We start from the raw sequence: 23,700 nt of genomic DNA, 5'->3' as shown, positions 1-23,700 counted from the left end.
CCACCTACCCTCCATAACACCAAGCACACATGTACCACCTACCCTCCATAACACACATGTACCACCTACCATCCATAACACCAAACACACATGTGCCACCTACCCTGCCCAAACACACATGTACCACCTACCCTCCATAACACCAAGCACACATGTACCACCTACCCCCCATAACCACAAGCACACATGAACCACCTACCCTCCACAACATCAAGCACACATTAACCACCTACCCTCCACAACACCAAGCACACATGAACCACCTACCCTCCACAACACCAAGCACACAGAACCACTTGCCCTCCACAACACCAAGCACACATGTACCACCTACACTCCACAACACCAAACACACATGTACCACCTACCCTCCACAACACCAAGAACACACGTACCACCTACCCTCCACAACACCAAACACACGTACCACCTACCCTCCACAACACCAAACACACGTACCACCTACCCTCCACAACACCAAACACACGTACCACCTACCCTCCACAACACCAAACACACATGTACCACCTGCACTCCACAACACCAAGCACACATCTTCCACAACACCAAACGTATGTACCACCTACACTCCACAACACCAAGCACACATGTACCACCTACCATCCATAACACCAAACACATGTACCACCTACCCTCCATAACACCAAACACACATGTACCACCTACCCTCCACAACACCAAACACACATGTACCACCTACCTTCCACAACACCAAACACACATGTACCACCTGCACTCCACAACACCAAGCACACATCTTCCACAACACCAAACGTATGTACCACCTACCATCCACAACACCAAACACATGTACCACCTACCCTCCACAACACCAAACACACATGTACCACCTACCCTCCACAACACCAAACACACATGTACCACCTACCCTCCACAACACCAAACACACATGTACCACCTACCCTCCACAACACCAAGCACACATGTACCACCTACCCTCCACAACACCAAGCACACATGTACCACCTACCCTCCACAACACCAAGCACAGTTACCTTTTCTGAGGAGGAATTTGTTCACCTCGACTCTTCAGGTACGACAATAATTCGGAGGAAACTTCACCGATGGCTTCAAACTCGTGTTCAAAAATAACTCACTCCAGTTAAGGAAATAAAGGAGGATGGTGAAAGTCATCATCTAACTTGATCAACAGGCTCATCTTTCTGGGGGTTTGTTTCTACAAACATATTACCTAGCTCATAACCAATCCGTCACGATTCCCACCGAAGCGTCAAAATAAATCACCTTCTTTGGAGCAATCAAAATTTTTGCAGAGTAAAGTTAAGCAAAGCAATTTTTGAGGATAGTGAGCTGTAAAACTAGTTTCTGGAGATCATTTTAAAGATAAATCGTGCAAATGTGGTCAATAATACCGACAAGATGAACCAGGACCAAGAGATGCCTGACAATAACAAAACACAGCCCCAATGTTTGGGGAGGGGGGATGAAGGAAGGAAATTAAAAATATATTTGGATGAAGGAAAATAAATTGAAAAATATGCCTGGTTTGGGCTTCATGGCTCTTGAGGTAGCTCGCTTGATATCTTAGGGTATTGAGTTCGAGCCTGCGGTTTTTTACATTGAAATAACACCAGGTGGGTTGACTCAGCTTGTCATCCTTCTGAGGTCAGCAAAATGTGTACCAGCCCACTGGCAACAGGGCATTGCATCAGCGGAACAACTGTGCGTCAAGAAAATGACGCAACCAGCAGCCACAGGCTGCACATGAAACGACTTGAAAAATTCTCGGAACCCAATTCATATTGTTGCAGGCCGGGGGGTTGGGTGAGAAGACCACCAAGTGGGGGAAGCTATCTCTGTTCCCACCAAACTCCCCGGAATTGCAGGCCGTCGCACACGGATAATTCCATGATGCGGTGGGTCGCTTAACCGACCGTGGATGCCAATAACCCAACCGCGTGACCGAGGGTACTCCCGTCTATGGGTTAATCAGGTTACCTAATTAATCACGTGGTTTAATTACTGGGGAACACACCCTCGGTACGCCTTGTCCAAACTGGATCGGATGCAGCCGAGCGACACTGCCAAGGACGTACCGGCTATGAGTAATGGATCATTGGGAATAAAGTCACGGCTAAACTAGGATTTGGACCATGCTGGATCAATGAAAGAAACCACAAATAAAAGACGAGCAGGGAACATTCCTAATGATAATTTATTAACAGTGGGCGAGGAAAGATATGTGGCACTTAAGATTTATTGGGGTGTGTTGTGCAGAGAGGGGAGAGAGGTGTGGTGCAGCAAATAAACAGGCAACTTACAAAAGGGGACACAGAGCAGACTTAACATGAAATTAATAACAATAACAAGCCGGGAGGCGACATGGGTGGTCGCGATATAATTACATATGTCATACAGTTTTTGACGGATCGGGCTGAAATTTTTGACAAAGGTTGACAAAAGTGCGCATAAAAGCGCAGAAGCAGATTTTTGAAAAAAAATTTAGGATATTTTTTCAAAAATTTCAAAGTCCCGTTGCGAGGCAACGGTGGCGTCCATAGCAACGGTGCTCAAAAGCAGACAACTAGATCCTGGTATGAACCTACCAGTCAAGTTTCATCAAAATTGGTTGACTCCTCTGGCCTCCAGAGCTGTCCATTACATACAAACAGACAGACGGAAAACCTGAGAAAAACGGTAGTCCAGCGACCACCCAATAATAACGATCTTCTGCAGTCCTACTTAGGTAAACAGGCGTCAGGACACACACATACGCACACACACACAGACACAGAAAACCAAATGAAGAGGGAGTTTAGAACCAAGAATTGGGCACCGCAAAGGAGGAGCACGAGTCGAGAAGGGGCAGAGTCCAGAGTGCGAGAAGGGAGTATTAGCGGGACCAGGTAGTCGGAGACGAGGAGGCAGAGTCCGGGCAGCAGGAGGCAGGTCGTGGCGGTGTCGACAAGGCGAGGCGAGAGAGGTGGAGAAACTCAAAAAGCAAGAGAGAGACGGAGGGACTTCTCCGACCTTTATAGGATTTGCAGCTCGGGGGGGAGGGCGGAGGAGCTCCTTGTGAGCCAACCATAGCTGGTGCCCAACTGTGTCTGCGGACGTCCTCCTGCAGTTGGGTTACCTTTTTATTAGGAGGTTGGTGGCAGGATTTGCACTGCGGCCACCGTAAAACCCTTCATTCCGCAAAACACAAAAACGCAAAAAAATCTGAAAACCCACTCCGTGGGAGTACCTCCTGTGCAGCTTCCCTTCGCAGGGCAGCTCACCGGATGACGGGATTGGGGCAAAGCCTTCAGGACCCCCAATCTTTGACGATAGGAGGGAAACCACGGGGTAACATCCCTGGGTCAGATTGCGGGAGAGTGTGTCGGAGTGGTGCTGAGGTGTCCACCAGACGGCGGTCTCCTTGGGTTAAACTGAGGCGGTCCCTTTGGGTGGGTGCCTGGAATGTCCTATCCCTAAGAGAGGATGATCACCTGTCTCTGTTATCATCTGAGCTCAAGCGTTTGGACATCGGGATTGCAGCTCTCTCTGAGGTTCGGAGACCGGATTGCGGCGAGATAATGGTGGGTGGTTACACCTACTATTGGTCTGGTCGCTCTGATGGTTACCATACCCAAGGAGTTGCTGTAGCTGTGTCCAATAAGCTGACCCCAATGATAATTGAGGTAACACCGGTCAACGAGCGTATCATGAGATTAAGGATTCGTCACTCCTTAGGTGTCATTTCCCTGGTCTCTGTTTATGCTCCGACTGAGGCGAGTGATCTCACCGTGAAGGATGCATTCTACGCCACGTTCGAGTCTGTGGTTGATCAGTGCCCCAGACGAGATACACTTCTAGTCTTGGGGGATTTCAATGCATCGACTGGAACTGAAAGGGATGGTTATGAGGTGTGTGTTGGTCCCCATGGGTCAGGAACTATGAACCAGAAAAGCACTAATTTCCTTGACTTTGCAAGAAGTCATGGACTGAGGGTGGCTGGTTCATGGTTTCAGCGCCCACAAGCTCATCGCTGGACTTAGTATTCCAACGCTGGCGGTGTGGCAAAGGAGATTGACCATGTCCTCATTGACGGTCATTGGAGGATGATCCAGAACTGCAGGGTCTACCGGAGTGCTCAGTTCCTCAATACTGACCACCGGCTTGTTGTAGCAACTCTAAAGCTGCACCTTAAATCCTGGAGAATGGTACCATCCCAGCCTAGGCTGGATGTTGGCAAGCTCAGGGATGAGAGAGAAGCTGAGGAGTTTGCGAACAGGCTGAGTGGACACTTGGGGGGTCTGGGTGCTTTGGGGGGGGGAGTCCTAAAGAGTTGTGGAGTGCCTTGAAGACCACCGTCCTTGATGTTGCCGGTGGATGTCTTGGAACTCACCGCAGGGCAAAGAAGAATTTTGTCTCCCAAGGGACACTGGATACCATTGACCAGAGTCGCAGGGCCAGGCTGAATGGCAGAGCTGAGCTGTTCAGGGAGCTGAGGCGTAAAACTGTACGTGCACTGAGGGTGGACAAGGAGGCCTATGTGCGAGGAATCTGTGAGGGGGTAGAGCATCACCTGTGGACAGCTGATTCTCGTCCTGCTGACAGGGGAATTCGCGCATTGCGTTCATCCAAGCCCATCCCTCGGAGCACTGCAGTTAGAGCAGAGAGTGGTAGGCTCTTGACAGAGGAGTCTGAAGTGAAGACCCGCTGGGCCGGTTACTTTGAGCAGTTGTACCAGGCTGCTCCCCCAGCTGTCGAGTTGGACGTCAAGGGTGTTACAATCCTTGTTGCTGACCCTCAAATCAACTGTGGTCCACCTACGCTTGTGGAAACACGGGCTGCGGTGAACCAGTTGAAACGGGGCAAAGCTCCAGGGATCTGTGGCATCCATGCTGAACTTCTCAAGACTGGTGGAAATGCTGCACTCATGTCGTTGCATGCAGTTTTGTGCTCTGCCTGGAACACAGGCATCATCTCAAGTGATTGGAAGATGGGCCTTGTTGTTCCTCTCTGGAAAGGGAAGGGTGATCGCCAAGACTGCAACAACTATCGAGGGGTGACGCTGCTCTCAGTACCGGGCAAGGTCTTTGCTCGGATAATTCTTGATCGGGTTCGCCACCATCTGCTTGAGCACCAGCATCCAGAGCAGTCAGGCTTTACACCAAAGAGGTCAACGATTGACCGTATCCTTGCTCTTAGTGTCCTCACCGAACGCAGGCGAGAGTTTCGGCAGGGGCTGCTTGCAGCCTTTGTTGATCTCTGTAAAGCGTTCGATTCAGTGAATCGGGATGTCCTCTGGAGGATTCTTGGTCTTCGTGGGGTGCCACCAAAACTGATCGATCTGATGTCTGAACTCTACTCTGGTACTGAGAGTGCTGTGAGATGTGGTGGTACCATCTCTGACTTATTTCCAGTTGTTACTGGAGTTCGTCAGGGGTGTGTACTTGCCCCCACACTTTTCAGCACTTGTATGGACTGGATTTTAGGGAGGATGTCAGAGAGATCAAGCTGCGGTGCATCGTTTGGGAATGTCAAGATCTCGGACCTTGATTTTGCAGTCATCTTTGCGGAGACTTTAGATATCCTTTTGGGGGCCCTCGAGGTATTGAATGAGGAGTCGGAGCCGCTGGGATTACGGGTTTCTTGGGTCAAAACTAAGATTCAGGCTTTCGGTGACATCTTGGATGCTGCTGTCCTGTCTGTGTGTTTGTGTTGAGGATGTTGAGGTCGTGGAGAGATTCACTTACCTTGGCAGTGATATTAATGTCTCTGCTGGCTGTGAGTCAGAGGTCAATAGACGTCTGGGTCGGGCCTGGGGAGTCATGGATTCACTGGATCATGGGGTGTGGCGCTGCCGGTACCTGTGCGGGAGGACGAAAGTCCGAGTCTTCAGGTCCTTGGTACTTCCAGTCTTGCTCTATGGATGCGAGACTTGGACTCTGACCAAGGATCTGAGACGGAGACTTAACTCCTTTGGTACCAGGTCTCTTTGGAGAATCCTTGGCTCTCGCTGGTCGGATTTTGTGTCCAACGAGCGGTTGCTGAGAGAGACTCTGATGAGATTTGCTTCCTGCATAGTCCGTGAGTGTCAGTTGCGGCTGTATGGACATGTGGCTCGTTTTCCTGACGCTGATCCTGCTCACTAGATTCTCTCAGCGAGGGAGTCTCATGAGTGGAGGAGGCCAGTGGGCCGACCACGTGCCTAGTGGTTGACCATCATCTCAGGGAGATGGGGATGGGCCTGGCATCTGCCTGGGGGATGGCCAGACGGAGGCCCCTGGAGTACCGGCGGAAAGTGGACGCAGCGACGTGCTGTTCTGGCACATGCTCCCATACCTGACCTGACCTGACCTGTCTGCACTCTAACTACCAAAGTTTTCAACTTTCACGTTTCATATTTGGTGCATAGGTACAGACTGTGGAGACGGTGTGTCGCGACATATGTTCTTCATCTAAAGTGGTTGCCATGGCAACCAGGATGCCGTTTTCTATGTCGTAGCACAATTCTGTATATACCTTCTTGTTCGAGCATATATTGTGCTCACTTGCGCTCTTGTTACTGATTCCAATATACAAATACATATATTGCTTTATTATTATTTGGATCAGCGTTCACTGCAATGCTTTATAAAAAATATTAATTATTAGACTCGTCTTTTAAAAACGATAAATGTATAAACAGGCGAGCATGGGGTGGCTTTGACACCACTCTGGTTAAGTTTTCCAATGGTGTCTAAGCTGGATTTGTCCAAAAGTAAAAGGAGGAACTTCATAATCATTCAGTTTTGTGCGTTTTTTTGATTACACATCTACAGTCTCTGCAAGTGAGTCAATGGATTACGTGTGAGCAATACTTCATGAAGTCGGCTTGCTCTTTGTTGCTAGGAATGGTGTTACGCTCGTACTTCACGAGTTGGGGTTACGGTTCAGGTCGTGCTGCATGTATGTCGGTTTTTAATAGTTTGCCAAAGTTGATTGTATCTCGTTTAAAAGTTGAAAGATTCGATGTATTGTTGCCTTTGTCATTGTATTAACTTGATGATGATGTCATTAAGAATGGAGGTTTCTTTGAATTGTTAGCATGACGAGGGTGTGTTTTAACAAAGTGTGTGTGTTGTGTAGATGAGGCACTCGATTTCTGGGAAAAACTTTGGGTTGAATCGTTTTAAGTGACCTTGCGGTCCGTGTCGTTACATTGTTTCTATGTCTTAAGTAAATAGAGTTCAGTTGGCCTTGAGGTAATTCATAAGTTTTTATATTTAACGGGTTAGGGTTAGGCTGATGGATGACTGATGCATAATAATAATGGGCTGGTGATCAGAAGTTAATTTGGATGACGCGTTCCAGGAGGAGGCCATGGCCAGTTCAGGGGAGGTGAAGGTTACTGTATGTCGGAGGAGGTTGGAGTTTGGTCATAGTATTGTGATATTCAAGTGGGTTGTTTATCGTCATCTAGTATGATTAACTGTTGAAGGCGAGTATGAATTTGCTGTCTACATTGGTTTTCCGCTTGGGATATCAACCAAGTGTGGCTATGGGCATTGCTTAATATAAAGCCCTCTCAACGGTAAGTGCGTTACCCATGCGTACTCTTGTCAAACTGGGAGGGAGTGAAGTGAAGGTAGGTAGGGAGGGGAGGGTGATCAAAATTGTTATTAAAAGGATACGGTTGGAGAGGCTGTATATCTCAGCAACAGAGCCAGCGTCTGGACAGCAAGGAGGAAGGTGACTCAAGTTGTGTGTGTTCTGGGCACGTGACACCGCATCGGACAAAGCTGCGGGTGAGAAGGTGCAAGACAGGTACTTCAGAAACAGTGCATAACTGAACAACACAGTGAAATACTTTTTAAAACCTCAAATATACTTTGTACATAGACAAAGACAAGAAGATGAAAGATAAGTGACTCAAGGTGTATGTGAAACAATCCAGACTCTTCATTCTGTGCATATAAACACCAACAAATCAAGTGTTGTATTTAATGAAAATACAAAACGAATTAGAATACAATCTTTTGGAATCCGATCATCAACAACATCGTTTTCACAAATCTGAGTTAAAATGTGCAACAATGTCAAAAGCCTGCTCTTCAACCACCCCTGGTTCAAACCTGCCAAGCACGCGCGTTTCATGATCTCGCTTGACAGCACACGACATGGGAATAACTTTTGATTTTTATATTCACTACAATTGTTTGTTCCAATGGTAAAATGATGTTGCCAGATATCAAGAGGGATTATATTGTTACAGATATGGCTCGGGGTTAAATTATAAGTTATTTCATGGTACATGTCTAGCATCAGTGACCCAGCAGTATTGGCGGCGGTGGTTTTGCACTCTACAGAGTGCCCCCCCTCTAGTTTCACCTGTATTCTACTGTCCACACTGCCTTATGAGTACCAAGCCACACTTTTACATGAACTGGTGACACGGGGCTGGAGGTGGTGCTGAAAGGCTTGTCATATCCAGATGGAATGGCTGAATCACATTTCTTATCCTCAAAACTAGCGCATGAAGAGCCTCGATTCAAGTAAATCTTTCGTATGATGAGCAGCGGGAGCACAAAATAAGCCAATCTCTACATCATCCAGACGTTTATGGTGACGAAGCAAAACCTGGATGCCGGTCAAGATGGAGGTTGCGCATCAAGAGTGCAAGCAATCATGCAATCGTATCAGTTACAAGAGCAGCATCAAATGAAAGCTGTCCTTGTTGGATTTGTTATGGTAAGCAGGCGAATATATTCGTGTGTGTACGAGTAAAATAGAAAACATATTGTAGTGGAGGTGTGGTTGGATTGCTGCAGTGAGCACGTGGCATCTTCGAAGCTTGAAAATGTCAAAGGGAAAAGGGAAAGACGAGTTTGACTGAATATCTGTGGCAAAGCGAGATCAAGGACAGTGGGAATTACAAGTGTGATCAACCGTACCCCCATGTCACTGAACCATCGTCTGGATAATCCAGCATTCTAGGAATACTCAGGATTAAGTGCCAAAGCAATTGGAAATTTACCTGGATCGCTTGGACAATGTTGAGGGACTAGGTTCGAGAACGCCGTTTCAAAAGGTTTCAAAATTTCCACTGAAGAAACAAATAAATTCTATTCCGTTTCATTGAAAATCAAAAAGCTTTTCCAACGTTTTTTTGGGAGGTGGATTTGCGATTTATTTAAAAAAATTTTTGCTGCAAGCCAAAAGGTGAGTTAACAGCACAAAACGAATCAGCGGCATCACTCACCCTCAGCCCCCTTTTCTTCAATGACTTGATGAGCCACGGCCGCCACGGTCTGCTCCAGCTTCTCAGTGCCCACGACATTCAAACGACGAGATGAAAGAGCTCGTTTACTCCGATGACTGCCAAATGCTTCAGTCAGAAAGTCAACCTGTCGTACAGCATTCCCATGTTGTCACAACCTCAGGACACCTCAAACACATTCCTTGTGCAACGGCTGATCACCAAATCCATGGCCGACATTAAAAAAAAGAAAACAAAAACCAATCAAAAAGAAAGATAGTTACATCCAGTCTTTACAGAATTTTTTTTTTCTCAACATAATCACATTTTTATACTTTTACATCAGGCAACAGGCAGACCGATCAGGTCTCATCATACTTGTCAATCGACAGATCCATTGGGAACTGCCAGGCCAAAAGGGTAAGCTCAATATTTTTTTTCTTGTTTTTAACTGCATAGCCCAGGCTCGTGGAAGAGCAAGTACACTGAACGGATCAGGACGTAACAGACAGAAACAGGAAGCAAAACACGCATGCATGGGGTGGACGAGATAGACACGGAAGGAAACTCCAAGGAGAAAAAAATTGGAAGGAGGGGGGGATTTGAGTGAGGTTAACGAAAGTAAAAAAAAAACAAAAAAAAAACATCATGGATATAGATTGGCAACGATCTGAATGAGTGGTACATAGCTGTCTTGAAGACCTGGAGGGAGGAATGAGTTTGAAGAGGATGAGGAAGTTGATTCCACAGGAAGGGGATGGGGGGAGAGGAACAAATGACTGGAGGGTGAGCAGTGATCCTGCGAAAGTCTTGCGGGTTGGGGGGGGGGGACAAAGCACAAGACCAGAAAGGAGGCAGTAGAAGATAGACAGACTACCGATATGTCTGTAATGGTAAAGTGATAGGCCCATCGACTCAGCTTCCTCACGAGAGATTCCAATGATCTTGAAGGCCTTGGTTTCCATGAGCAATATGTGAAACAGGGGAGTCATCCCAGAGAGGAGAGCAAAACTCCATCAAGCTGCGGATGAAGGCCTTGTCGGTGGATTGGAGTTTAGGTGTGCCGAAGAAAGACTTTGTTCGATAGAGGATGCCCAATCAGCAGCTGGCTTTGAAGGTCAACTTTGAAATGTGGTTTGCCCAAAAGAGATCACAGCCTATAGTGAGACCCAGGAGTTTGAATGACTAAACTTCCTTCAGAGGATTGTTAAGAAAGTAGATTGGCCATTTTTTGCCTGACGGTCATTTTGGAGAGAGATAGCAAGTGTGAGATTTATCAGGATTGAAAAACACATTCCAAGTGTTTGATCAGCTTGTGATTTTTCCAAGGTCTGAAGAGAGGGAAGAGGCTGCAGCTTGACTATCTGAAGGATGAGGGATGTTTCGACAGAGGGTAGAATCATCATCAAATCGATAAATGGGATTTTCCAGAGTCAGAGAGATAATTTATGAAGATCAGGAATTGGACTGAGACCAAAACACTGCTTTTGGACACTCCAGCCTTAACAGGGAGAGCAGATGAAAGGATTCTGTCGAGTGCCACACGTTGGCTAGGAGAGTCGAGGATGTCAGGAAGCCATGTGTTGAGTTGGCCATGGATGTCATCGGCAGAGCATTTGGAGAGTCAGGCAGGATGCCAGCCTATCAATCACACGAGATACGTACAGAGACGGCCCTGATCTCGTGTCTGACATCGAGGGCCTCCATCCATTGTTGTGTGTGTGTGTCAAAGTAGCATGTCCAAGGTGAAGTAACCTGGTCTGAAACCAAATTTGTGATCCGAGATGAGGTTGGTGCACAAAAGGAATGATTTCATACCAAATGTGATGATGTACTCCTTGCTGATGATTGGAAGCAAGGTGATAGGTCTGTCGTTAAGGCAAGCGGTTTTTGCACCTTTTCCTTTTTGTGATGCAGTGATTTTCGTGGATTTTCAAGCAGATGGAAAGTGACCAAGGACAAATTATAAGGTGACAAGGACAAATCGAGGACATGCAAGAGCAGCAGAATAGGTTTTTTCGGACAAGTGAGCTGATGCCGTCCAGTCCAGTTGCGGAGTCAGAGTTAAGGGTTGAAATAACCTTCTCCACCCTCTCAGGTGCAAAAGACAGTCCAGGGGCAGTTTGAGACAACAGGGAAGGATGGGTACCAAGAGAGAGGGGTTCGGGACACAAGATTTGGAAGCAAAGACAGACTTGAGGCATTCGGCCTTCTCACGATCAGTCGGCTTTGGTGTCGGTTGAAGAGATGGAAGGGAAGGAAGAGGAGCATACAACAGAGAGACTTAACAAGGTGCCACCAGGTTTTAGAGGGGGCAGGCAAGTTTGAAAGTTCAATCTTGAGGTTGGACAGATGTTTTCTGGCTCCCTTGAGTGTTGACATACACTTGTAAACTTTTTGAAATGCACTGGGATTGCATTTAGTTGGGTTTTCTTTCTAGGAATAGAAGTCAAGTTGTTTCAGAGCAACTGCCCTACCATGGGCTTGGGATCCTGGAATCCTGAGTTCAAATCCCACTCGGCTGTTGACTTAATACCAGGTGGGGTTGACTGCCTGTCATCGTTCCGAGGTCGGAAAAACGAGTGCCAGCTTGCTGGTATCCTGTGTCTCATTGGCGACCTGTCCAGGATTGTGTCCAATAACGAAAGAAACTGCTTCGGCAGCACCACTGCTCTGCACAGAGTATGGTCGCAGTGGATGGATGGGCCCCACCATAGGATTCAGTGTACCATGGGCAGGAAGAAGGGTAGGATAATTTAAGACGAGATGGGATGAATCTGTGCATGAGACACAGCGGATTTCTGTGGAAGAATTCACAGTCCGAGTTAACATCGGGGCAGTAGATCAGTGATGTAAGACTTTAGTCCGGACTCGGACTTGGCCCGATTCCAGCAAAATTTAGTGTGCACTAAAACTTCACCATTCGTGGATTTGCTTACCTCTGTATACCTATTCACCATTCGTAGGGTACAATGCTTCGCATATCTGCAGGTTTATGTTATTTCTTATTCCCCCCCCCCCCTTGAGTTGAGACTTGCCCTCAAGGACTTGAGACTTCATTCAGGTGACTTGACATCTCCACCGGAACGAGATTTGCAACTGTCTAACTTGCAGGACTCAAGAAAGTCTAGCAGACTGAAATTTACTGTTTGTGAACAATTTACATCCACAATTTGAGCTCCGTTTGTTTGATGCAGTTGTGGACTTTCATGGCTTTGACAGTTGACAAATAAATGCAAATTTTACTTCTTTATTTTCTGGACAAGATTCACATGCCATCAAAAACTTTGTAGTCTGAAAACAAATAAATTTACTAATTTTTTTGCCACTTTAAAAGACACTTTCAGCACAAAACTCAGGACTACCGGACTCGGACCAGGTGGACTCGACGACAACACTGCAGTCGATATGGGAGACCAGTCCTGAAGAGAGATGGCTGCTTGCAGTCCCTGACAATCTGCCCGAGTGAACTACCAGATTCGCTGGACTGCACAGTCTTCCATAAAGTTGTTGTTGAAGAATAACACAAGTCAATACTGCACAAACTGTCCCATAGCACGGTGACAGGCAACTGATCCTGCAGAAATGGCCCAAAGATCCCCCATAATTGAGATGCCATGCTGCTGCCCGTGTAGAGCCAAGACCACACAGCTATCGAGTGAGAGTGAGAGATACACCACCTTCCACACCTTTCCCATCATCTGCACACCTTGGGCCTTGCGGCCCACACACACACCACAATGGCTCAGCCTTTCGTTCAGCTGCTTCCCCACCTCAACTGACATTTGTATCGTTTATCCACAATTTTTTTTTGACCATGACACCACTGCTTACATGTAACCAAGGTCAATGATATTGGCATTGTGATGTGACACTTGACTTGAGACTTGCCTCAGGTGACTTGACATCTCCACTGGAATGAGCTTAGCAATCGTCGTTACCATCAGGAGCAGAACATTGCTGCCAAATTTCAGCCGGATCGGCCGGAGAAGTCAAAATAGGAGACGGACGGAGGACGGACAGACAGTGTGACACGACGACAATACCTTATCTGGAATTCCAATTCCAGATAAGCAAACGAGACTGAGCATTTGATAATACTCAGAATCACCAACATATATGGATCACTGTCGATCTCAGAATGAACAATCTATATCAAGTCGATCAGTGAACCGACACTCCCTGACCCACGTGTGGATTATAATAAACTCAACCGTCCCTTTGGGAACATTGGAGGTGAGCGAGTCAACCATGACCTCATCGACAACATTCCTCTCAACATGACATACATTTCACAAAAATACTTCAAGGACAGGTCACATGGCAAATGACAATTTCGAGGACAAAAAAAAAAAAACCCAGAAAAGTACACCTACTTTTTCTCGATAAGAGGTTTTCAAAGGATTTCGCAAAGGTGTGGAATTAATCTCACCTGCAAAAAAACACACACTTCATGTTTTTACACCAAGAGCTGAGGATACAACACTCAAGTGATTCAATTTCAGAGAAAAACTAAGGAAACATGAAGGCCGACATACCCGGGATTTTAGGGACCATGCGGAAGATCTGTGCATCACACACTTTCAACTTGCTTCGCTTCTTGTTCAACACACCTACAAAGTACCTGCGTGATGCAAAATTATCGAACATCACTCGCATGAAATAACTAGAAGGGCACTTGGTGGAGCGCACACCTCCGCCACGTAACGCCTGATCCACGAGAACATATTGGGCCCATTACATGTTTGAAATATCATGCTACGACCCAGGACGCCGACATTCGCAGGGGGGACATGTTCTGAGAAAACCCCACGAATGTTGAAACCACGAATGTAGGGGCATTTTTTCAATGGGAAATGGGGGAGAGGTTCCGGGAGATCACCAATTTAAAATGTTTTTGACCACAACTGCACGATTGCAGTTTCATTAAATACGAGCATAACCCGCGCTCTGCGCGACATGTTGGGGTGGGTGTGTTTGAGAAAGGAACTGATGCAGAGTATCAGTAGTAATTTTACTTTAATGCAGTAAGTGGAATACGATTTCACTGTTTCAGAACCATTTTATTCACTTTTTTTTGTACCATGCCCCTCATATGGTCTTTGAGATAATGTAAGCCGAATATCACGTTACTCGAACGCAGAACAAAGTCGAAGATAGCGCGACACGAAACCACAAACTCGGAAATAATATACAAGTAAAGATGCTTACAAATAAAAAAACACCACCAGGTCCCATTTCATTTTTTATTAAACAAACAGCACACATAACTTGGCAAAATGATGAAAATAAAGATGAGGTTGAAGAAAAATTAAAGGCCATAGAATGGCTCATCTTGAGACGACCCAAATTAAAGTGCCGATGAGACGTTGTCTGAGGCAGGTGAGGATGCTCGTGGTGTTGAGGTGGAGGGATAAGGCCGCAATAATTGTTTCAGACAGCTGCCTGGCAGATTGCTGCAGGCTCTTGAGCAGCTCTGTACAGGAGCAGTGCGTCGTCCAAAGCCCTCTTGAACCTCAGGTAGTGAGTGCTCCATCACCGGGTCGGCCTCTCAAACCCTCTCGGCAATGGAACACATACATTGAAGTACCTCACTGAGGACCTTCACCTTGAGTCGAGGTCGGCACCTCTTCCTCACCATTGCCGGTTTACTCTTCCTCGAAAGCCTTTGTGATTGCCTCAAACTCCTCAGTGAGCTCCTTGGCATGCGACTTGATGAGGGCCTCCAACACCTCAGGCTGCATATTGTCGAAGCCCTCCCCTCCGACCTGCCGTTGTAACCCGACAATGGTGTGCTTCTCCGCCGTATTGTCGGGAAAGCCAGTGAAATTCTTCACAACCTGAGGCCGAGGGTTGTGCCGGCACGCATTGATGGTTGCTGCTTTCACCTCATCCAAGGACTCCTTTATGGTGCCGATGCAGTGGGCAATGTTGAAATCTTTCCAACGTTCCAAATCCAATCGTGAGCCCTGGCACCCAGGATGCGTTCAGGATATGGCGTCCAGGATGCGGCGAAAGGTGTGCCGGGTGTAATAAGTCTTGAAAATTGATATCCCCTGGTTGAGCGGTAGAATGAGGGAGGTAGCATTCGGCAGAAGGAAATGGCCTCAACGTTCGTGTGATCACCGTTCCGGTTCGTGGGGTGGCCAGGAGTGTTGTCAAGCTGCAGGAGTACCTTGAACAAAAGGTTCTCTCCTACCAGGTACCTCTCGACCTGAGGAACGAAACAGTCCATAAAAAATTCAGAAGTCACCCACGCCTTCCTGTTCAACCTGCAGTACATGGGCAGCACCTGCTTGTTTGTGTTTTTCAGCGCACACGGGTTCAGGGAATGATAGAGCATCAAGGGCTCCACCATCAAGTCCCGTTTGGCGTTTGCGCAGAGAAGGTATACCAGGTCCTTTGCAGATTGAAGCCAGCTGCTTTGCTTTCGCACTGCGAGATGAAAGATCTGGTTGATATCTTTTTCCAAAACAAGCAGGTCTCATCAGCATTAGTGACATGCTCTGGCAGGTACCTCTTCTCCTTGATGAGGCTCAGGAGTTCTGCAAGGAATGCCTTGGCCACTTCATGGGAGGTACGCTCCCCTACAATCTTGACATCGCACAAATTATATCGTGCCTTGAAACGGTGGAACCACCCACTGCTCACTGTAAACGGGCTGGAGGTGTTGCTTGAACCCACTGTGCTCATGTTTGCACCACCCACACCAGAGAGATGGTCGTGCAGGAGCTTCACCTTCTCCTGTATCAGTGGTCCATTTTGAGGTTAGTCCGTGTTATCCTCATTCAGAGCCTTCTCCATCCGCTCAATGTGGAAGTCACGGACCTGAGGGACCACCTAAGTTGTGCTTGGTGGCACGCTCGCCGCAACGCTCTTTTGTATGGCCTTCTCGTTCTTTCTGATGTAACGATCGGTAGACTCGTTCACACCATCATGTCGGCCGACAGATGCCGCGGTCTCTCCTCTTGCAAACCGGTCCAACAGCTCAACCTTTCTGCTCAAGCTCATTACTTTCTTCTGCCTCTTTGCAGCAAACGCAGCTCCGGCACAGGTCTTGTGCTTGGGAGCCATTCTCGAAGAATGAACGGAGCGAAAGGCAATACACAGGTCAGAGCAATGGGACGAGAATGGTGGTGATCCATGACGCGGTGGATTTATGTCCCATTCTGTAAACCATGCATGCGTTGTGGGTTGCTTTTTGTCACTGCAGGATGGGCGAGTAGTCTGCGTATTGTCTGTGGGGGGATTTTTACGGGTGATGCTGTATTTGGCAGCTGATAATAGATGTGGTGAGCAACGTCATTGTGTAATCAGTCTGTATGTAGCCAGCTGCCAATTACACTAAAAAAATATGCTGAACGTTTCCATTGACTCACAGGACATAACTTTTTTTTTATTTTTTTTGTATGCAAAGTCGAGGCTTGAATGAGAGCTAACACAAAGAACATACAAGGGGAGCAGGAAACAAGAGCAGCAGGAGAGGGAAAGACAAAACAGTGGTGAACAGACATGAGGAGATCTGTGGAAGGGAGAGGGATGCGGTGGGTAAACACCATAAACAAGATGGACACTTCAAGAACTTCCAGGTCCTTACACAACAGGGGCTTTCAGGAAGGAGAGCAGGGAATTTGAAGAAGGTGGGTTTGGGGTGGATCAACTGGGGTAGAAAAGATCATGGTTTTGGATGGGGGAAGATGAGAGGTTTTGAACAGGTGAACAGCCGTTTTGAAGACCTGGAGGGAAGAGGAGAATTGAAGAGAGTGTGGGAGTTTGTTCCCAAGGCGGGGAAAGAAAAAAAAAAAAGATTCCCGATTCCTGATGATTCCTTTTCTATCTGCAGGTAGATTATGCTGAGCATTTTTCAAATGTAACAGCTCGGATGGTGCTGTTTGTAGCAAGATGGTGATTTACACCAAGACGCGCTGAATGTTTCCATTGTGTAAAGTCCGAATGTGGCGACCTGGTAATTACTGGATACACCAATAGATGCTGTGAGCGTTTTCATTCTGCAAGCGACTCATGGGGGACAGTGTCGCAGCGAACGACATGCAACACTGGTGAGATCCCACAAAACTATGTTTATCCCACAGGAAGCAGGTCATGTTCATGGCTCGTGGAAGATGTTTTTTTAATACTGTACGTACATCCAGCTCCATTGTGCGTAGCTCATGGAAGATACTGTTGTGGTTACCAAATTCGCAAACCACCATTCAGGTCCCTTAGGTGAGGTATCTCGGTAAGTACATGTGTAGTTAGGCCCAAACCCATTGTCTAGTGGGAATACATGTCATTTATGCGTGCTGCGACTCTTCAGGATAGCCGTTTTTCTTTTGCTATCTTTATTTTGGACCAACCGCCATGATTACCACCACAACCACAACATCAACCACCAACCACAACGCCGCTTCACCACAACCACCACGACCTTCCCGTCACACCTCGCAACCGTCGCATCGCCACCGTTCTTGCCCCGCTGTGGGTACCGGTGTTGGACTCGTGCAGGGCGCGCGCCGAACAGCGTGTACAAAATCACGGATTTTGTGCTTCAAAAACGGATCAAAAACGACACGCCCACTTTTTGCCGTCCAATCGGTGAGCGAGGGGCGAATTGGCCCCGCCCCCAGGGCGATCGATATATGCAAATTTATGGATCAAAAAGCCTTCACGCCCACTTTTGCTCGGGCCAATGGGGAGCGAGGTGAAAGGTCGAAGGGAGGGGGTCAAAGCTGAGAGGGCGAAGCTACGGGGCGGATAAAAGGACCGTGTTCGTCAGTCCAGGGAGTCCAGAGGCGGAGAGTAGGAGAGTCGAGAGGCGGAGAGTAGGAGAGTCGAAGAGTCGAGAGGCGGAGAGTAGGAGAGTCAAAAGGCGGAGAGTAAGAGAGTAGGAGAGTCGAGAGAGTCGAGAGGCGGAGAGTAGGAGAGTAGGAGAGTCGGAAACAGAGAGTCAAGACTTCGCGGGCGGTGGAGTTGGCAAGAAGGAGCTGGTCGTCGTGTGCGTTGGAGTCGGAACGGAGGACGGAGCTGTGGAAAGGCAGCGACACCAGACGAGGGGGTGCTCGCGTCGGGAGCTGCACCCCAGGGAGGCCGACAGCGCGACCTGGCCGAGGTGGAGACGCTCGTCGCGGGATAATAAAAATCCTCTATACCCCGAGCATCAGCAACCCCCTCCTGTTTCCCCCCGCGCTGAGATAGTGCGACCAAGGGGGCCCCTTTCCCACCTCCTACCAGACACTGTCCGCGAGGCCCGCGGAGTTGAGGCGCCATCGCCGCTCCGCGTCTCATCACCAGACGGGTAGGCGCGACCCGGTCTCGGCCTCAGGCCCGCCTCATCCTTGAGGGTATTCTTTTCCTTGGTTTTGGGTATGTGTTGTCGGCGCCGTCTGTGAAGTAGAATTGTATAAGTGTTGCCGTGTGCTCGGTAGTCGGTATTAGCTCTGCATTGTGTTTTCGCTTTACATTTGCTTCTTGTGTAAACTACATTGTGTCTTTTCTGTGTCCATTTGGTGGAATTGTACATGTCGGCCCCCGTGTGCCGCGAATAAATGTGCTTTGTGTTGAACTGTTCCCCGCTTCGCTCGTCTTTCCTCCATTGAACCCCCATCTTGCTTCACGTAAAGGGTTGGTAGTGGGCTGAATACGCCCGATAATTAATCGAACCGTCGAGGTCGACGATAACACCGCTCGGTTATTCTGATAGTACGGAACGGGTCGCTTAAGTGGCCCGTGTCCGAAGTCGACCTGCGGCGAGGTGCGATCGCCCGGTCTACCCTCCGCGTGGGTACTTAGGTAGGTCAAATTTGGCGAGCAACCCTATCCCACGCGGGGGCTGATTGGCTCGATCGCGGTGAGACCGAAAGGTCCACCCGTGACTGGTTCCCGGCGCTAGTCCGAGAGGGTCACGACTGGATTGTCCGTCCGGTGGGCGACGTGCCGCGATTCGAGTTACGTGGCCGTCAGCACGCCGGCGGGTGCGAACACCGCAACACTGGTGTCAGGTCGTGCGATACAAATTCATCGCCCTCCTCGCGGCACTGGTATCGGAGAACAGGAAAACAGGCTCTCCTGTCTCCGGCTAAATTCACGGGAATCGGTCCAGGGGTGAGAGAAGCGACCCCCGATTCCCTCCAAATTACGAGCGAGCGAAATTAACCCTTTAAGAGAAGCAAGATGGCGTCTCAAGGCGAGCGGGAGCCGGGGGTATTAGAAATGGATGTAGAATGTGTAGAATCCATGGTCCAGGATGGAATCCCCGAGCAGGAAATGTTGATTGTGCAGGAACACGGACTCGCCCAACTGAACCCAGAGCCCAAAATGGGTGCGGCAGCGGCCGCGGTGTACGACACCTTCCCCCCCCCTCTCCACCAAAACCCTTCCCCGACCCCTGCCGAAACGGCTCACCCAAGCGTACCCGACATGGCCCAGCTAATCACCATGCTGGCAAAAATGAATGCGGATATGAAAAACGAAATGAAAGGCATGAACGAAAAGATGGATGCGAATACACAAAAAATGGATGAAAAGATGGATACAAATACAAATGAAGTGAAAACGACGATGGATGCGAATACACAGCAAATGAGGGAAGAGATGAAAGAGCTGCGGGGTGAGACGCAGAACATGGGCCGATGCCTGCAGGCGGGCATGAAGGCCGTGAGCAGGGAACTTAAAATGGCGACTCCACGTGTCGGAACGAACGAGCTGGAAGGGGGTGCAACGGCTGACAGGCCCGCGGTGGAGGCGGGTAAGGAAAAAGTAATTCGGGAGACAAGAGACGAGGTGAAAGTAATTGCGAGGGAGAGAAAAGAACAATTAATACGGAAAGCAAGGATGAGGTACGCGGAGATCGTGAAAGAGCAAGGAGTGAAAAACAGGGAAGGACGGGAGCGACTTGAAGAGAAAGCAAGGTTGACCTACATAAAGATAAGGGAAAGACGCCAGAAAGAAGCAGAGACCAATAAACACGATGAAGACGGGGTAAGTGACGCGCACACACACACGGAGGTAGTGGAGGACAATGGGGGTGAGCTCGCGGAGCGTGTAGGGACCCGGTGCGAGCAGCTGGATGACCTCCTCCAGGAACAAGGGGAGGGAGTATGCCCCCTTGAGGTGAGTCACGACCAGGTGAGTTCGGTCGTGCTTTGCGAGGTTGAGAGGAGGAGTGCTGTGGACGGGTGCACGGAAAGCTTGGGGGGTATAGAGGCCCCGGAGACCCTTGTGGGGACACGAATCCCCAGTGTGGTTGTCCCTGTGTGTGTGGTGCAAGGTGTGAGTGCGTCCCCGTGTGTGGAGGCGACCCCGTGTGTGAGTGGTGTGGTGGCGATGGTGCCGGAGTACATGCTTCCCAGCACGCCGTGTGTGAGTGAGGCACGGAGTGTGAGTGAGGCACCGCGGGTTAGTGCCCCCGCGTGTGTGGATGAGGAACCGTGTATGAGTGTCGCCGTGTGTGTGAGTGAGGCACCGCGGGTGAGTGCCCTCGCGTGTGTGAGTGAGGCACGGAGTGCGAGTGAGGCACCGCGGGTGAGTGCCCCCGCACGCGTGAGTGAACGGCCGTGTGCAAGGTCGCTGTGTGCAAGGGAGACCGTGTGTGTGAGAGAGCGGTATGTGAGGGAGATGTCGGTTGGCATGCGGGAGCACGCAGCCGCATCTCCCGGTGTGAATGTGATGGAGTGGACTGTGTGTGTCGTAACACGCAGGTGTGCGTGGGTCGAATGGCGACGACGGCGACATGGGAGGAACGAAAGCCGAGTAGCGGCTGTGGTTGTTTCGAGGACCGTGCCGGGTTCACCCAGCAGTGAGCACGCGGTTCGTGCTGTGCAACGCACGAGACCGCCACGTGCTCGCTTGCGAGAGTGAAGTCCCGGTCCGGAAACGCACGCGGTGGATTTGCCGATCCCGCGGACGGACAAAGTTTAGGCAGGTAAACGGATTTGGACCGGACGGGTTCTCCACGCGATCGTGTGTGTTAAGCTCCAACGGGCAAAGCACATGTGTTCGCGTGGGGAACCCCTCGAGACGTGGGGCTTGTGTTTTTTTTGCGCACGGTGACGTCATGGCTGCACGTGTGGTTGGAATCCGGCAGGAGGGGTATCCCGGCCGGATGGTACCGTCCAAGGAGGGACGAGGAACACGTGCAGCTGCATGACGTCACGGGCAGGTGCAAAGTGCGCGAGCTCTGAGTTGCCGCGCAGGTGCTGCGCATGGAAAAAAAAAAAAAAAAAAAAAAAAAAAAAACAAGCCTCACTTTCGGGTGCACAGGATTCCTGGGCAAGGGGTGGAAGACCCCCTTGACCCTGGGCACAGGATGGAAACGAGTTAGGGGGAAGGGTTAGCTTAGTTAGACCGACTTCATGGGGCAGGGGTAAGTCCTCGTGGAGTCCGTGGAATGGATTAGGTAGAGGGATTTAGTGAGCTTTAGGTTGGGAAATAAAATGACATTTGAGACAGTGACAGGCAGTGAATGTGTAGCGGGGACGTAGTTTAGCTACGTAGTGTTAAAAGGAACGTGCTATAGTTTAAGGGACGACGTGGGAGCACGAGTTAGTTAGGGGATGCAGATAGAAGGATGGCAGAGTTCAGCGGTGTGTGTATTGAAGAGTTGTGAGGCGAGTACATGATGAGTGAGTGAGGCCAGCGGGTCTGTGTGAGTGGAGCGAATGGGGAATGCATGGTGCGATGAGTGATTGGGGGGAGGAGTGACTCCCGCCCAAGGGACCCCGGGGTCAGTGTAGAGTGAGTAAGCTGGGTTAGTCAAATTGAAAAATGGAGGTCGTTTTGTTGTTGGTGGGAAAGTAGGCTCGAGACCCATTTGGAGGGGTGCAGGAGCCCTGTTGACGGGCTTGGGAGCGTGGCTGCGAAAGGTGAGTATCGCTGAGTGGGTACCCCGGGCACCAGGCTAGTCGGCCGCGGTAGGCCAAGGGCCCATGGGGGGCCGGGATAGAGTAGTGGGCACGGGTGCGCCTGCTTGGTGCGGGGGCCCGGGGCGCCATTAGCCGCGTGGGCAGTGTTGTGGGCACGGGTGACCCTCGGAAAGGGGCCCGGGAGGCCGGCCTGCCACGTGTGCGTTTCAGGGGAGGTGCCATGGGGGGCACTCCCCGGTGTTAGGGAGCTGGTAGGCTCGGAGGCAGTGTAGTGCCCAGGGGTGCCATAGCGGGAGAATCGGCAGAGGGTCGTGCCTGCCAAAGGGAGCCACGTGTCCCAGCCAGGAGACCGTGTGAGGGCACGGAGAGAAAATTGGGGGGCGAGGCCCAAAATTGTGAGGACACCAACACAGGCGACGGGAATCTGGGTTGTTAGAACCAATAGTTTAAGCGAGAGGCGCTTGTTGAAAGCCCCGGGGTAGTTTAACAGTTAAATGGATAGGGTAGATTAGGAAGTGTACCCCTCTGCACCATCCATCCCCTCGCTGTCGTTGTGGGCCGCTGGACCCACTTTGGTTATAGATCGCCGAACTCTGGGGAGGCCATTCTGAGGCTTCGTTGGGCCTCGGCACAGGACGTTAGCTCTCCCTTGGCTCCCCTCCGGGAAGGGAAGGTAGGGGTTGGGAGTAGGCTGGGTGACAGGATAGGTTAGCCGAACAAGGACGATAAAGGGGGTTAGGGGACGATTTATAGTGGGGGAGTAAAAATAAAAACAACAAAAAAAATTAAGTTGGGGCTAAATTGGGGTTTGACAAATTAAGGGAGTGGGTATGTACAGTGACAGGCAAAGGCGATAGGTGGGAGGGAGACAGGTAGGTAGGTCCGAGCCCGCCTTCCAAGTGGCCAGCACCACCGCACTCCCTCCACCAACTTCCACTGAACGGCAAAAGCTGGCCAGCTTCATCTGCTGGCTGTGTTGCTGCAAGGCCTGTGCCGGCCCACTTCATCTGCCGGCTGGCTGTTTTTCTTCAAGGCCTGTGCCGGCCAGTTCATCTGCCGGCTGTGTTTGCCTGCAACGGCCTGGTTCTGCGGGCTGAGTTTGCCTGCAGCGGCCTTCTTCTGCGGGCTGTGTTGCCTGCACCTTTGCCATGCCATGCCCACTGCCCATGTTCACCAGCCCTGTTCAATTTTGCTTTGCCGCCCCCCCCCCCTCTGTTCATTTCCATGTGCGCCAGGATCCGCAAGGCAACAGTTTGCAAGCTGCGAGAACTGCCCTGTTGGCAGCTACAACACGGGCCTGCAGTGGCGGCCCGTGCACCATGTTGTGTTCATCCATCCATTCGTTGTGTGTTCAAGGCGTGTGCCACTTGAGCTGGCACGGAGACTGCGTTTGTGCAGCCCATGCACCGTTGTGGTTCACTGCGTTCAGTTCAAAAGGGAAGGCCTTGGACTGCGTGTGAGCAGCCAGCCACGTTCCCTGTAACCTGCATTGTTTGAGCCAGAGACTGCATGCGGGCAGCCTGGCTCCCTGCTAACTGCTTTTCTTTTGCAGAGTTCAATGATCCTGGGCCATGGTTTAGTGTAAAATTTGTAAGTTAAGGTTAAGAT

General features: G+C 49.7%; 1 protein-coding gene across 3 annotated transcripts in view; it reads right to left on the bottom strand.

The window, feature by feature from the left end:
* The window catches only part of POLR1E (RNA polymerase I subunit E), a 42,061-nt gene that overhangs the window by 9,482 nt on the left and 8,879 nt on the right, over positions 1-23,700 (bottom strand). For all 3 annotated transcript variants that reach the window (XM_085849263.1, XM_085849261.1, XM_085849262.1), the window contains 5 exons: positions 13,771-13,856; positions 13,609-13,664; positions 9,236-9,380; positions 7,668-7,775; positions 1,038-1,134 (listed from right to left, as the gene is read on the bottom strand). In XM_085849263.1, the coding sequence (XP_085705389.1) occupies positions 1,038-1,134; positions 7,668-7,775; positions 9,236-9,380; positions 13,609-13,664; positions 13,771-13,856 (492 nt within the window). The remainder of the gene's footprint in view (positions 1-1,037; positions 1,135-7,667; positions 7,776-9,235; positions 9,381-13,608; positions 13,665-13,770; positions 13,857-23,700) is intronic.

Source organism: Eptatretus burgeri, chromosome 12 (genome assembly GCF_056783735.1).
Source record: "Eptatretus burgeri isolate ZD-2024b chromosome 12, Ebu_testis_v1, whole genome shotgun sequence".
Classification (NCBI taxonomy): Eukaryota; Metazoa; Chordata; class Myxini; order Myxiniformes; family Myxinidae; genus Eptatretus; species Eptatretus burgeri.
Note: the sequence above shows the minus strand (reverse complement) of the source record. Positions and strands in the feature narration are given on the sequence as shown.